At 44.2% G+C, this 14,065-nt stretch overlaps 1 protein-coding gene across 1 annotated transcript in view; it reads left to right on the plus strand.

Annotated features, from left to right (window-relative positions):
* CPVL (carboxypeptidase vitellogenic like) overlaps positions 1 to 14,065 on the plus strand; it is a 122,005-nt gene that overhangs the window by 11,662 nt on the left and 96,278 nt on the right. Inside the window, exons 3-4 of the mRNA XM_086693610.1 lie at positions 11,580 to 11,694; positions 12,657 to 12,715. Coding sequence (XP_086549736.1) covers positions 11,580 to 11,694; positions 12,657 to 12,715 — 174 coding nt within the window. The remainder of the gene's footprint in view (positions 1 to 11,579; positions 11,695 to 12,656; positions 12,716 to 14,065) is intronic.

Raw genomic sequence — 14,065 nt, forward strand, 5'->3', positions numbered from 1 at the left:
GGTGGCCTCTGAGCAGGTGTACAGAATTATCTAGAATAGAGGTGGTGCTCCAGGACTGGAAAGCCGGTCAAGGAAATGGGCCTAGACCCTGCATCCTCTCCTGGTTGCCAGACCGAGATCTGAACCCCCGCTGCATTAAACAGTGACGGGGCTGTTAGGGGCCCCCCTTAATTCAATGAAGACCTAGCGATGCATCCGCTGGCCAGATTATGCTCTTTTGGGCCCAGGACTGTAGCCCTCAACACATTCTTAGATGAACCCAAAAGACATAAACTCAAGGCCGCCACACGGGAAAAAGATGTTAGAGCACAGCGTGTTCTATTGGAAGTGATAGGCTCAGCTTCAGGGGGGAAACAGGCAGGGATGAAAGGCTGACAATTGTCACCATGTGGCAGCCAGGATAGATTTTTCTGCGACCTCCTTACCCAGGGAGGCCACATGCAGAGCTGGCATCTGAGGCCCCCAAGCAACCATTCTTGCCAAGCCAGTCAGGCTGTAAATTATGGAACAGGCCATATCTCCTTCTTGGGTGTAGAAGATAAAGCATGTGAGAAGGAGAAGCGGTCGTCACCGAGATGGGGGAGAGTTCCTCTCATTTGGCAGAAATATCCATTCATTGCCTGTCACGGGGAGGCAGCCGATACTCATCAGGAGAGAAATGACCCTTTACAAAAATTGAAGGTGGAGAAAATAAGACACTCAGGAAGGATGCTGCACTTGTAATATCCTCTGAGTATTTTTTTTTGGGGGGGGGATGCTGTTTCTCAAATTAGTTTTGTTTTCCTGTTATTTCTGTGAGACTCCCCTGTTATTGTATACAAATCAGTGCATAATGGATTCCAGAGCTGGAAATTTTTTGTTGTGTAGCCGGGAGGCAATCTGCAAGAGAAATAATAGGCATTTTCCGTGGGATAAAAAGTATAATGAAGCCAATAAAAATGTAACAATTGTAATGGCTTTTGTTAATTGAACATTAACTAGGTACAAAACACCGTGCATATTCTTATTTAATCCTTATGAGCACCACATGGGGAAGGAATTGTTATCCTTGTTTAATAGATGAAGAGAATTACAGGGTAAATAATTAGCCCCAAGTTGACCAACTAGAGATTGGCAGAACTTGAATTTAAAACTAGGTCTCTGATAGAGAAATCTTTGCTCTTGATCGCTGTGTGTTGGTCCTGAGAATCAACTAGCCATGGAAGGTGCTAGACTGTGGTCATTAGCATTATAGCTCTTGAGTTAGTCAAGCTTGCGTAAAATCTTGGCTCCACTACTTATGCCAGATGTGAGGATCACAGTACCTACTTGATGATGATTTTGAGACAAATGAGAGAATGTGGGAAAACCTTAGATTCGTGCCTGATACATAGGAAGTAGTGTTGCTATTCTTATTATTTCATAATTATCATCAGTATTATCATCAGTATCATTAGTTTTCCTATTATTAACACAAATACTGTATATAAAAAGTATAATGAAGCTTAGTTCTTAAGCCAATCACAATGCGGGATGTTAAAGAAGACAGGAAATGGGGGGGCGCCTGGGTGGCGCAGTCGGTTAAGCGTCCGACTTCAGCCAGGTCATGATCTTGCGGTCCGTGAGTTCGAGCCCCGCGTCGGGCTCTGGGCTGATGGCTCAGAGCCTGGAGCCTGTTTCCGATTCTGTGTCTCCCTCTCTCTCTGCCCCTCCCCCATTCATGCTCTGTCTCTCTCTGTCCCAAAAATAAATAAACGTTGAAAAAAAAAAAATTTAAGAAGACAGGAAATGGGCCATTCCAAATTGGAAGTCCCTGAATGCCAGCGAAGAATGCAAATTAATTGTTGGGGGGGGGGGGGTTTAATACATTACAAAGTGAAACTGGGTTTTCCACATTTAAGAAGATAAAAAGGCAGAAGATTATTATTTTTAAAATTAGAATTCTTCCCATTGGAGAAAGATACCCAGTATTTGACTTTGTCTTACAGATATAGGAATATAGGTAATTTGTTGAATTATTTGCATCAAATGTGATGGAGCCCAAACCCGAGGTATTTAGACTTAGGCCTAAGCCCCTTTACTAAAGACCCCATCTTGCTCCTCTGGCCACGGGGAGTTGCTGGGATTCCTAGAATCTGAGTATCTGGTGACTGAGAAAGTTCAGTATCATATTGAGGAGTCAGCAAGGTTGGAATAGAGTGAGGTAGCCAGCCTCCCAAGAGCGATCTTTAGTTTCTTGATGCCCATGCTCCTGTGTAGTCACCTGCCATATTGAATTAAGGCTGGCCTTCGTGACCAATACACTATAGAGCAGAAGTGATGGTGTGTGACTTACAAGGCTCCTATTAAGGGCAATGATGCTTCCGCCTTGGTCTCTTGGATCACACACCCTGAGGGAAGCCAGATGCCATTGGGAGGACACTAAAATAGCCATATGGATAAACCTGTTTGGAGAGGAAGTGAGTGTTCCACCCACCAGTCAGCACCAACATTAGATGATCTTCATCCAGCCCAAGTCAGATGACTGTAGCCCTGGCTGATATCTTGGCTGTCACTTCATGAGAGATCTTGAGCCAGAACTGTCCAGTCAGACGTCCCCAAATTCCTGGTCCACAGAAAGCACGAGAGATAATAAATGATTATTGTTATCTTAGGCCACCAGGTTTTGGATGCATGTTATACAGCATTAGATGACTAATATAGCCTCGCGTCCTATACTCTTTGGGCTGTGACTACGATATCTTATGACAACTAGAACTCCTTCCAGTTCTCTCCTTTTACTTGCTCCACAGTAATAGAGCTATCAACATTTTTCCTGGGCAGTGAACATGATATTAGGCTTTGTCAGTAGAGGGTGCTGGAGAGACATTGCAGGAGGAAGTTGGCTTCTCTTCCTGTTCCCTTGTCCTGCATTTCACTTTCTCCTGGCCCTGCTGTCCAGTCTGTCAGCAGGGCGTGTGTGGGAATATCCAGTAGCCCTCTGCTCTAGCTGGGCGCCCAGACCGCAAAGACCCTCAACAACCTTATAATCCTGGCTCCGTCCCAGTGACCACCTGGCTGCAGCTCCTTCAACACGGACACCATAACATCCTAGGCCATGCCAGTGGGCAGGTTCCCTAAGCCAACTCTCAGCAGCCTTGACCACCTATACCCGAGGCTGGTTTCCCATTGCCTTCCCAGCGGGGACCCCGTGCACTCCAGGTTGTGTGCCACTTTCACACAAGTGGACTCCCAACATTTTGACTTGCTCTGTACCTGCTCCCACCAGCCACAGACCGCTTTTCCCTGGAGGCCTTTCCTCCTTGCCCCTGGATTCCTGGCCAGTTTTGAGCCAGGCAACCCAGTGAACTTCTCAGCTACCCAGTGGGTATAACCATACCTTCTCCAAGGAATTCTAGACCATAGTCTTGGGACTTACACCTTAGGGTGTAAGCCTTGGGAAGAGCCCCATCCCTACCATATGAGTTTGTCCATCCATGGGCACTTTCCCTCAGCCCAGAGTACTCTTTGGAGTTCTCCTCACATATTTATGGTTATCCCCCATTATAATGAATATCTCTTTAAAATTTCCCTGTTCCTTGGTGGACCCAGGAAGCCTGTCCAGCATGCTGATATTTGGCCAACACTGAGGATGTGCCTCTTGGGGGAGCAGACCCCCCTGGCATTACATCCCCACTTCTGCCCACCGGTCGGTGGGTGTGATACCCATGGTGGATGGGGACCAGAGCAAACACTGGAACCTGTAACAGAATTAAAGGTCAATATTTCCATATGAAAAGTAACAATAACTTTAAAATGGGAAAATTTAAAAATTAAAATTGCTACATGGTTTCTGTCTTCTGATTGGACCCTAACTAATATATCCACCCCATTCTAAATCCTTCTCTCCTGCTCCGAGACACCAAGGGCAGAAAGTATGGTCAACTGGAAAGGCATCAGGAGCCGGGACAGCCAGTCTTTCTGTCTCAGCCTTATTCTGACCAAGGCCACAGGATCACTTATCTGTGCCTCATTCCTTTCTCTTGGCAGATCAACATGCTTTGTTTCTCCAGGTATCTGGCAGAAGATGGCTGCCCTACAGTTTCTGCCTTTACCTGTTCTCGAACTATGCAGTCACCAAAGATCCACTAGCACTGCTAAGGGCAGATGTGATTGGCCTACTCTGGGTCAGGTGTTCTTTCTCGGTCCAATCAGCTAAAGCTGAGGTGCCGTTTTGTGTGATGTAAGCATGACTAATGGGCCCTTTCTTTTGGTAAATGGAGAGTCAGTTCCTAGAGAAGGGGTTGTGGATAGAACAAATCTCTGGAAACTATGTCTACCACAGATGGCCGCAAATCCATTAGTCATACGACCAAGATTTGGAGGTCATAGATATTTGTCCTCAGACTTGCACTGTTTATCTTCTTTGCTATTATTGTAATAACGGCACTGGAGATCTGGAGGAAGAGAAGGTAGGTGAGACAAAACAAGGAGAAAGCAGCTAAAAGTGATAAATTACAGATCATTCCGTCCATAGACGTATTCAAAATGCAGAAACCGTTGTGTGCCTGATTTAACATGGAGAAGAAGGCGACTAACTTGTTCAACCATTTCTTTGTTTGCAACAAGAATGGGAAAGACACGCCTCTCTCCAGCCCCACCCCGCCTACCGCCATTCATTCTAAATTCCAACTTTACGGCATGAGGCACCAACAGAGAAGCCATAACTGCCTCATGAAGGAATGAGAGCCAAGTACAAAGGTTAAGAAGGAGAAAGGTAAAGAAGATTCTAGTGGTGTGTAAGTTGGCTCAAATTAATGAGATGACTCAAAGCTCCATGAGAGTCAGTGGGAGCTTGGTAGTTATGTCAAGAGGCCTCAAAACAGAAAACAAACAAACAAACAAGCAAACAGAAAAACCAAAATACGTTTGAGGAAGTTAGTTAGTTTTCCCAATGATGGGGCAATGGCAACAATCGTAGTAAAGGAAGGTTTAGCGAGAGGTCAACAGCAACCACTGTAAGTAAAAATTCTTCCCCAAAGCACAAAATGTCTTAAGCAAGTTGTTTATACGTATTGGGAGTGGGTGTGTAGAATTAAAATGTTACTAGTTAGCTAGTTAGCGATTCTAGTCACAAAACCAATTGCGTTAAATAAAACTCGCTGCCTTGATTAAACCATTAATGCAGCAGCTGAAGTATCAGCGGAACTGGGATCTGTGTGGCAAAATGGGAGTCCATTCAAACATACTTGGGGGAATTTCAAGACATTTACTTGGGGTACTAATGACTTCAATTAAGATAGAACACATTACTTAAACCAAGCAAATGATCAGCCTCTGCATATAGAAGTGTGAAGGGAGCTTTAATTAATTTACTAATTGCACGTCTCATCTTAAGCGGTACCACTGATTTGGGCCTGTTGGTGGTTTGGTTGCTGTTTTCTCTTACAAAGTATGGTGCCCTTTGTGGGGTGGGTGGGAGGAAGAGGGTAGCTACAGTATGTACCCAGCCCTGGGCATTGGCGGACAATGTTGCCCTAATACTTGCTTAGATACCTAAGACTTCCTGGTGGCGAATTTCCTGGTCTTCTGTATAAAATGCAATCAAGTGACTTCCGAGTACCAAGATTGGCAAGACTTTAGTGCCACTCCCACCCCCAGATATATGAACTTCCTGCTTCAGTGATATGTGTGAGGCCTGAGTAGAAGGTTATCTTTACCGTGGAATACAGAAGAGGGCTTCAGAGGACAGAAAAGAAGGTGGGTATGGTTTGACGGGGAGCGGGGTGACAAGGAAGGCTCAGAGCACAAGGGGATGCCTTCTACAGAGGGCACGTCCACGTGGGGAGCAAAGGGCAGGAGGGCTGGGTTTCATTAGCGTCTACCTGTGTTCCTCTGTGCTCGCTTAGAAGCAAGGAGAAAGGGAGAAACTGGGTGTTTCCAAGTATCCTTTTATGTACAGAATGTCAAACCGAATGAATGAGTGTCTCTTATTGGAATGATGATCTATTAAGACGTCGGGTAGATTTTTTCACCATCGTTATGAATAAGTATTGGGATGCGCTAATGTGAGACATGGTGAAACTTCTGTGTGTAGAGGTTCTAAAACACTAAATAAATAACCTGCTTCCTTCTGGGCTTTTCATTTGGGAACAAACCCTGAGAAAGGAGTGTCCAAGTTCATGAATTGGCCACCAGGGGTCACCAGAAGAATTTGAAGGGCTTCTGAAGCAAAGCCCTGGTTTCTTGCTCACCAACAAAAGGTGCAGGTTTGTGGGACCTGTGTGCCCACACTCTTCTCCAGTGGAGAGGCTTCTCGCTCAAACATTTACTATTCCTGTGTCCCTTCTCATATTTATAATTTCTTCGTCCCTTCTTCGTGATCATCAGTTCTTGCTACACTACTTGGACCTACACAACATTAATAGAGATCTTATTTTCTTTATAATTAAACATATGAATGCTTATTAGTAGAGGATTACTTACTTTTAAGGTCTTAGCTTGAATGTTAGCCCCCCACCAGACGCCTTCTTTAAGTAGTCAATCTAATGGCTTTCTATTACTCTCTCATATCACCCGTTTATTTAATTACTTATTTATTTCCTGTCTTCTTACCTCCCCAGAAAAATAAGCAGAGCTAACATTTAAATAGATGTTTGGCTATTAATAGCCAGACACTGTTCTAAGTGCTGTGCATATATTAATTCTTCGAATCTATATCGCAACCATATAAGATAGGCATTATTATTATTATTTTTAAGCAGAGGACACTAAGACACAGAGAAGGTAAGTAACTTGCCCAAGAGCACACAGCTATAAAATAAGATAGTTGGAATTCAGACCTTGCTAGTCTTGTGCCAAAATACATGCTCTTAAACATTAAGTATCCTACTGTCCAAACCTTAGAACAATGCCTGTCAGTGTTGTATGTTAAATGGGTTAATACATTGTGGTAAATCCAGAATGCCATATGGTTTAGCCAAAAGATGATATGCACTATTACGAAAAGATTTTCACAACATGTTAAGTGAATACAGTAAATACAGAATATTTTATATAGCCTGATTCTATTTTTGGAAAAAAGTATTTACACACATAGCATATATAACATCTACAAAATATATTTATATGTGTGTGTATGGGGGGTGCATAGAGAAAAACCTGGAAAACTAACCATCTCCACGATCATCTCTGGGGACTACAACTAGTGGGATAAGGGAGATTTTTTTTAATACCCTCTTGAATACAAATTAATGAAGAGTAAGTGCTTTCTTTGTAACATAAAAAATTTTAAAGAAAATTTCTAGAACTTTTCACAAAAATAAGTGTACTATTTCTCGTGTTCCATATGCTCTTGAATCATCGCTTCAAAATAATAAGTACTTTAAAAGCCCTGAACTTTGTTAAGTCTTAAGTGAATTAAAGCATTTGCTTCTTTTAAGTTTTTCAATGTGGGTTTTTGTTCAGGATGTCTTTGTTTACTTTTATTCTTTCCTAAGGCGGGGGTGCAGAGGGGGAGAGGGCTGCATTCTCACAACTGAGAGCTAAATATGTCACCCTAGGCATGATCACATTACAGCTTTATGCCATTATTCTTGATGTAATTATTGTTGCAGACCATGTCATTAGGATGTCATATCAGATTACAAAAGTCTGTGTGCTGTGATATAACTAACTCTTGGGGCTTTAGCACTGAATACGTAAACCTTGATTTTCCAGCATCTGAGTTTTGCATTTCATTACAGATGAGGCTAGTATTAGCTCATAGGTTGGTTGGAGTGTCGTAGAAAGATGTGTGCATGGAGTTTTCTTTTTTCTTTTTTTTTAATTTTTATTTAATTTATTTTTTTAATTTACATCCAAGTTAGTTAACATATAGTGCAACAGTGACTTCAGGAGTAGATTCCTTAATGCCTCTGACCCATTTAGCCCATACCACCGCGCCCCCCCCCCCCCCCCGGCAACCCCTCCAGTAACCTTCTGTCTGTGCTCCATATTTAAGAGTCTCTTATGTTTTTGTCCTCCTCCCTGTTTTTTATTATTTTGCTTCCCTTTCCTTATGTTCATCTGTTTTGTCTCTTAAAGTCCTCATATGAGTGAAGTCATATGATATTTGTCTTTCTCTGCCTAATTTCACTTGGTGTAATACCCCCTAGTTCCACCCGCGTAGTTGCAAATGGCAAGATCTCATTCTTTTTGATTGCCGAGTAATATGGAGTTTTCTTTAAAAACGGGCTTCCTCAAGGGGTATTGAGCTCATTTACCTCCTTCAGGAAAGTACATTCGAGGAGCAAGGTCGGCTGAGGTTGGAGGTGTGTATGCTGATCTCTTATTATTGAAGCATTCCAAGAATGCAGTGTCCTGTGCTTCAAAGTTGCATAATAAAGATGTTTGGCACCGATGTGTTTGACTTGACTTTGTAGTGTGGCCTCTCAGGGTCAGGCTATTTTTCTGAGAGCCCAGAGGTCCCATCATTGTGCCAGGTCACAGGAAGGGACATGAAAAGGGAGGGGAGGGGAGGGCAAAGACCAGAGGGCCAGGGCACCCGAGAGGACAAACTTCCTTTACCCTTGCAGCTTCTCAGCCCTGCCTCCACATCAGAACCACCCAAGAGCTTTGAAAAAGTCTGATGGCTGCCTCACCCCAGACCAATTGATTTGGTATCACTGGGATTTGGGCCTAGGCACTAACGTTTCAAGAAGGTATTTTAGTGGGTGGCCAAGGTTGAGAACCACTGGCTCACATGTAGCATACCGTGGCTTCTGGAAGCTCTTGTGCACATTCGGAAAGAAGTGGGGGCTGGGCGTCCACTGGAATGGGTGGGCGCACAGTACCTCCCATTCCCAGGGAGGCTGGACCTGCATCCACTGAGATCCATTGCTTCTCCATTTCTAATACGCTCCCTTGCTGAGTGAGTACAAGTGGAAGGTGGTCCCGGTAAGTGGTGTTGAACAGCACATTAGAGCGTGGGCCGGGAGCTAAAAATCACTTATTCAGACCAAGCACACACAGTCAGGGCCAGGCAGGTTAGGGTACCGATGGTTCTGTTTATCTGGCCCAGCAGAGTTTGCAATATCATTTCATGATCCATTTTCTCACGCCTGTGAGGTGGGCATTATTGCCATTTGATGGACTGGGAAGCCGAGGGCTGGAAGATTCTGAGGGTCAGGATCACACAGCTGTTTTGTGGCCAAGTAGAACCAGAATCTGCCAGGCTTCCAATTCCAGTTGGTATACCAATGCCCCACTTCCCCAGAGCAGCCTTAGAAAGCCGTCTTTGATTTTAATATTTCCTAGCTCAACTTATAAGAGAAATCCCTAATTCTTTTCAATTCTTTATGGACATTTGCAAGGGGACTAACTAGTGAAAAACTGACCAGGGAAAGTATTGGCCAAAGGTGCAAGGGAAAACACCAAACAAGCCACTTTTCCGGTCCTCTCATTTATACAGAGTTTATCTTAAAACCATCTATAACTCCTAGTGTTTCTTTCTCACATCAATCGCTAACGTGTGCAGAACACGTATTATATATCCCACTCACTGAGCTTTTCGAAGATTAATTTTAGCCCTCACATCAACCACATGACATAGGTACTATTACTGATCCCCATTTTATAGATGGGGAAACTGAGGTTCAGAGAGCTTGGGCGTCTTGCTTAAGGTCACACAGCTAGTAGATAGGTAAGCCCAGGTCTGAATCCAGTGAGGGGTAAGAGCTCACGGACTTGCATTATACTGGGCTGATTTTTAGCCCTGTATACAGCCCTACAGTCCTGCTGACCCAAGTTTCCCAGTCTGACTCTGGGCTCCTACCTTTTCTACTTGTTTCTTTAACCACAGTGATTGTTTGTACTTATTATACCTTTATCACACGTTAGGCATTCTTCCAAAAGCTTTACAAATCTTACCTCATTTAATTCCTTGATGCGGGAGAAGGGACCTCAGGGTAGACCCTCCTAGAGAGGCTCTTGCCCAGCTTACGGCTGTTCTTACCACCACCTCCCTTTTTGCAAGGCTGACTTTGTCAGACTCCTGGTGACTGGAGAGGAGAAATCCCTGTCTCACATCTGTCTTTATGGTTAGAACCCTGTGGTCAGCTCTGCTTCTAGGTTCTTGGCTGTGGTGCCCAGATCTCCTCCCCTTGCGTTAGTCTTGCCTCTGCCCACAGCCTTCTCACATCATCCGGGTAGATGGAACCAGTCTGCTCAAATGTGCAAATGAAACACTGCTCTCTACGTGACTGGGCTAAGTAAGAGGTTGTAGATTTCGTTCTGAGCTAAAGCAATGAGATCTTGCTTGCTAAGCCTGGCTGACTGAACATCAAATGAGCCATGACTTCCAGCCAACACTCACTGTCACATCCAACTGTGAGCCTCCCTGAAGCCACTTTGAGCTCCTTTCAGATTGCTCTGGAGGATTCACGTAGGACCTGGTGACCTCTCGTTCACCACTCACATCTAGCTCTTTTCTGTGTTGACGATTTTCCTCCGCCATTTCCCTCTGTCTGTGGCATTGTTCCCTGGCTCCTCTCATGGCTGGATCCATCTAGAATTCAGATCTCCTTCAACTCAAGATCTCACTCAGTCTTTCCTTGATCACCTGTGTTTAAAGGAAACACCATTCTTTTCTGCCTTCACCCACTCTCTTAACATCGCCTTTATTGCCTCTTCACACTCTTTAATCATTGGGTTTATTCTTTATAGTCTCTGTGTCACATGAAAATAGAAGCAAAAGAGAATAAGTCTTCTTCTTTTTCTCTACTACCAGAAACTCATTTTTCATCATCCCCACTCTGCCAATGACCTTTTCTTATTTACCTCTTCCCTGTCTCCTAAATCAGTTTGTACCTTGTTTGGGGTTTTGTTACTAACTGATTCTGGGCCTATGCACTTCTCAGTTCCCTCGTGTTTTTTTTTTAATGTTTATTTATTTTTGAGAAAGAGAGACAGACAGAATGCAAGCAGGGGAGGGGCAGAGAGAGAGGGAGACACAGAATCTGAAGCAGGTTCCAGGCTCTGAGCTGTTAGCACAGAGCCCGACATGGGGCTTGAACTCACGAAGTGTGAGACCATGACCTGAGCCGAAGTCGGATGCTTAACCGACTGAGCCACCCAGGCGCCCCACAGTTCCCTCATGTTGAATAAAGATGCTGTTGTCCTTGTGGGCACCCTCTCAATGAATGAAATCAGAAAGGCAGTTTGGGCTCCAGTGAAGCAGGTGAACTGTCACCGAGGAGGACAGGTTCTTTGTTGTGCCTCTTTGGGAACATATTGGCCAAACGCAAGTTTAAACAGATTTAAAAAATATAGCCAAGCCCTAGGCAATGTCTGGGTCTCTAGGGGCCTACAGAGGCAAAGCTTCTATCTTCAGTGGGTTTTCTGGCTATTGGGAGGAAAAGACTGAACTGAGCAAGATAGATACCAGCATGATGAGGCAAATACTAACTTAAAACAAGAGATAACCAGCACTGTGCTTGTAATGGAGAGCAGACACCGGGGTCTGGGCAGGCTTTATGAGATTTAGTCGAGGCAGTGAAAAACACAGGGTTTGGATATGTTTGCTTGGGTGTATTCTTTTGCTTAGTGCTCCGTGTGGTCATCGACTTCTTTGTCCCCCTTAGGTACAGCCCATGGCTGCTCCAGTAGTTCTCTGGCTGCAGGGTGGGCCAGGAGGTTCATCCATGTTTGGACTTTTTGTGGAGCACGGACCTTATATTGTCACAAGTAACATGACTGGTAAGTATTACTCGGACTCTGTTTTCCCATGGAGAGGTTTTCACCTGAAACTTATATCTGCTGCATAAAAAAAAAATTAAAGTATACACAGAACCACTAGGAATAGCTTGATAGTTTCAGGTTATAAAAACATAGCTTTCTGACCATGTCTGTCCAAGAAGGAGGAGCCACCAGGCTGAGTGTCCTGGCTGGGCTGCTTTCTCCCTTGAAATCTGAGTGAAAGGTTCTAAGCTATTTTCTTGCAATCTGCTGCTGACTTAAGCAATCTGGGCTTATGAAAGCAGTTGGTATTTATTACTATTTGGGCAAGCTCTTTTGCATGAGCCTAATGGGTGGAATTGTATCCCTAATTATTCACATCAACAGAACACCGTATGGTTCAGTAGCATAAATGGTCAGATACCCTGGAAGCAAGATGCTGTGGGTGGAGACAGGGGTGAAGGAAGGGGCGGAGGAACCACATCTGGTTGTAACCCTGGGTCACCTCCATCTCATTTTGGGGGTTGGGGAAGATTGTTTACTTTCCCTGGGACAGAATTTGGAGGGCGAACGACTTTGTCACTCAGGTATAAAAGAGTTGTTCTCTTTGGCATTAGAAAGGAAGAAGAGGCTTTAGAAGGACCAGACTTTAAGAATGGTTGATTGGATCAGACAGATAGGAGGTTTATGGGTTTTTTTCTAAGCGAAACAGTTGCAAGGGGTTTTGTTTCCAAACTTTATCCTAGAAGGAGAAACCCTCTGGGGGTTTCTCTAGGTCCGGGAAAAGTAGAGAAGAGGGGAGAAGAAAAAAGGTGCTGGTGTCTGTTCCCTACGGTACGAGGCTGAAGCAGTGTCAAAGGGACCCCAGGAATTCATTGGCACGATGGGGACAGGTGGGGCTGCTGGGCTGCTGACCAGAGCCAGGCCGTAGGTGGGCTGGTTGGTTAACGACCCAGTCTCAAACCTCTTCTCTGTTTTACTAGTGCGTCCCAGAGAGTTTTCTTGGAGCACCACATTTTCCATGCTTTACATTGATAATCCAGTGAGTATCCGATGGTCCTATGAAATGCCAAGTGGGCCTCTCTTGTCTTTTTCCTTTATATAAGGTACATTTAAAAAATAAGGGAAAAGAGGGGTTCCCCGGGTGGCTCAGTTGATTAAGCAACCCCCTTCAGCCTAGGTCATGATCTCGCCGTTCCCGAGTTCGAGCCCCGCGTTGGGCTCTGTGCTGACAGCTCGGAGCCTGGAGCCTGTTTGGATTCTGTGTCTCCCTTGCTCTCTGCCCCTCCCCCACTCACACTCTGTCCCTGTCTCTGTCTCTCTCAAAAATAAAAATAAACGTTTAAAAAACATGTTTTTTTAATTTTTTTTTAACGTTTATTTTTGAGACAGAGAGAGACAGAGCATGAACGGGGGAGGGGCAGAGAGAGAGGGAGACACAGAATCGGAAGCAGGCTCCAGGCTCTGAGCCATTAGCCCAGAGCCCGATGCAGGGCTTGAACTCACGGAGCGCGAGATCGTGACCTGAGCTGAAGTCGGACGCTTAACCGACTGAGCCACCCAGGCGCCCCAAAAAACATTTTTTTTAAAAAATAGGGAAAAGAAACAGGCTTAGGGCTTTCTTTATAAAACAGAATTTAATCTCTGAAACACCATCTGAGATGTCGTTTTTCCAGCATATATCATTAAATCTGAGTTTGGAGGAATTTTACTTGCTACTTTCTCTCCTCTCATTTTTAATCTTATGAAATGTCCTGTTCACTGAATTATATCATCCAGGATAAGGGATTGGTTTCTTTCGACTGATGATCCAGCTTCCCCATATCATGGGTTATTGTATAGTATTGGAATTCCTAACATTTCTAGCAGAGTTGTAGATTTCAAAAGTCAAAGCTAGTCTCCTTCATTTATCACAGTGAGCCCCATCTAGGAGCAAAATGTGGGGTTCTCCTTTGGAAGTTCTTCTGAAATTGAGTCCAATAAACAGAAAAATAGGAGAGTAACTTTAGAGTTAGCTTCTGCAGATCAGGAGTGTCGTTGGCCCCTAACTGATTTCTCTGATTTCTCTCACGCCCCAGATGGTTCCGAGAAAACAGATAAATGGGGAGAAAAAAAAAAGTCCAACGTACTTGTTCCCTCTTCTCCCACCAAGTTTTGTCAGCCATCCTCTTTCCTCGTCTACAATTGCGTATTTCAAAAGAAGTCGAATGAAATGTCCTGTTCCCTTGTGTGTTTAGGGGAAGCAAAAACAAAAATGTTTACACCTAGTTGAGGTGCATCCTTTATGCAGATTTTTGACACAAAATAAGTGGCAGCTTCTTCTGGATTTACAGCTTGGTTGTCTATGCACTTCTAGGTGTAAGGAAGTGTTAGTTTCAAACTAATCTTTATT

The sequence above is a fragment of the Puma concolor genome, chromosome A2 (genome assembly GCF_028749965.1).
Source record: "Puma concolor isolate L17-30 chromosome A2, mPumCon1.1.hap2, whole genome shotgun sequence".
Classification (NCBI taxonomy): domain Eukaryota; kingdom Metazoa; phylum Chordata; class Mammalia; order Carnivora; family Felidae; genus Puma; species Puma concolor.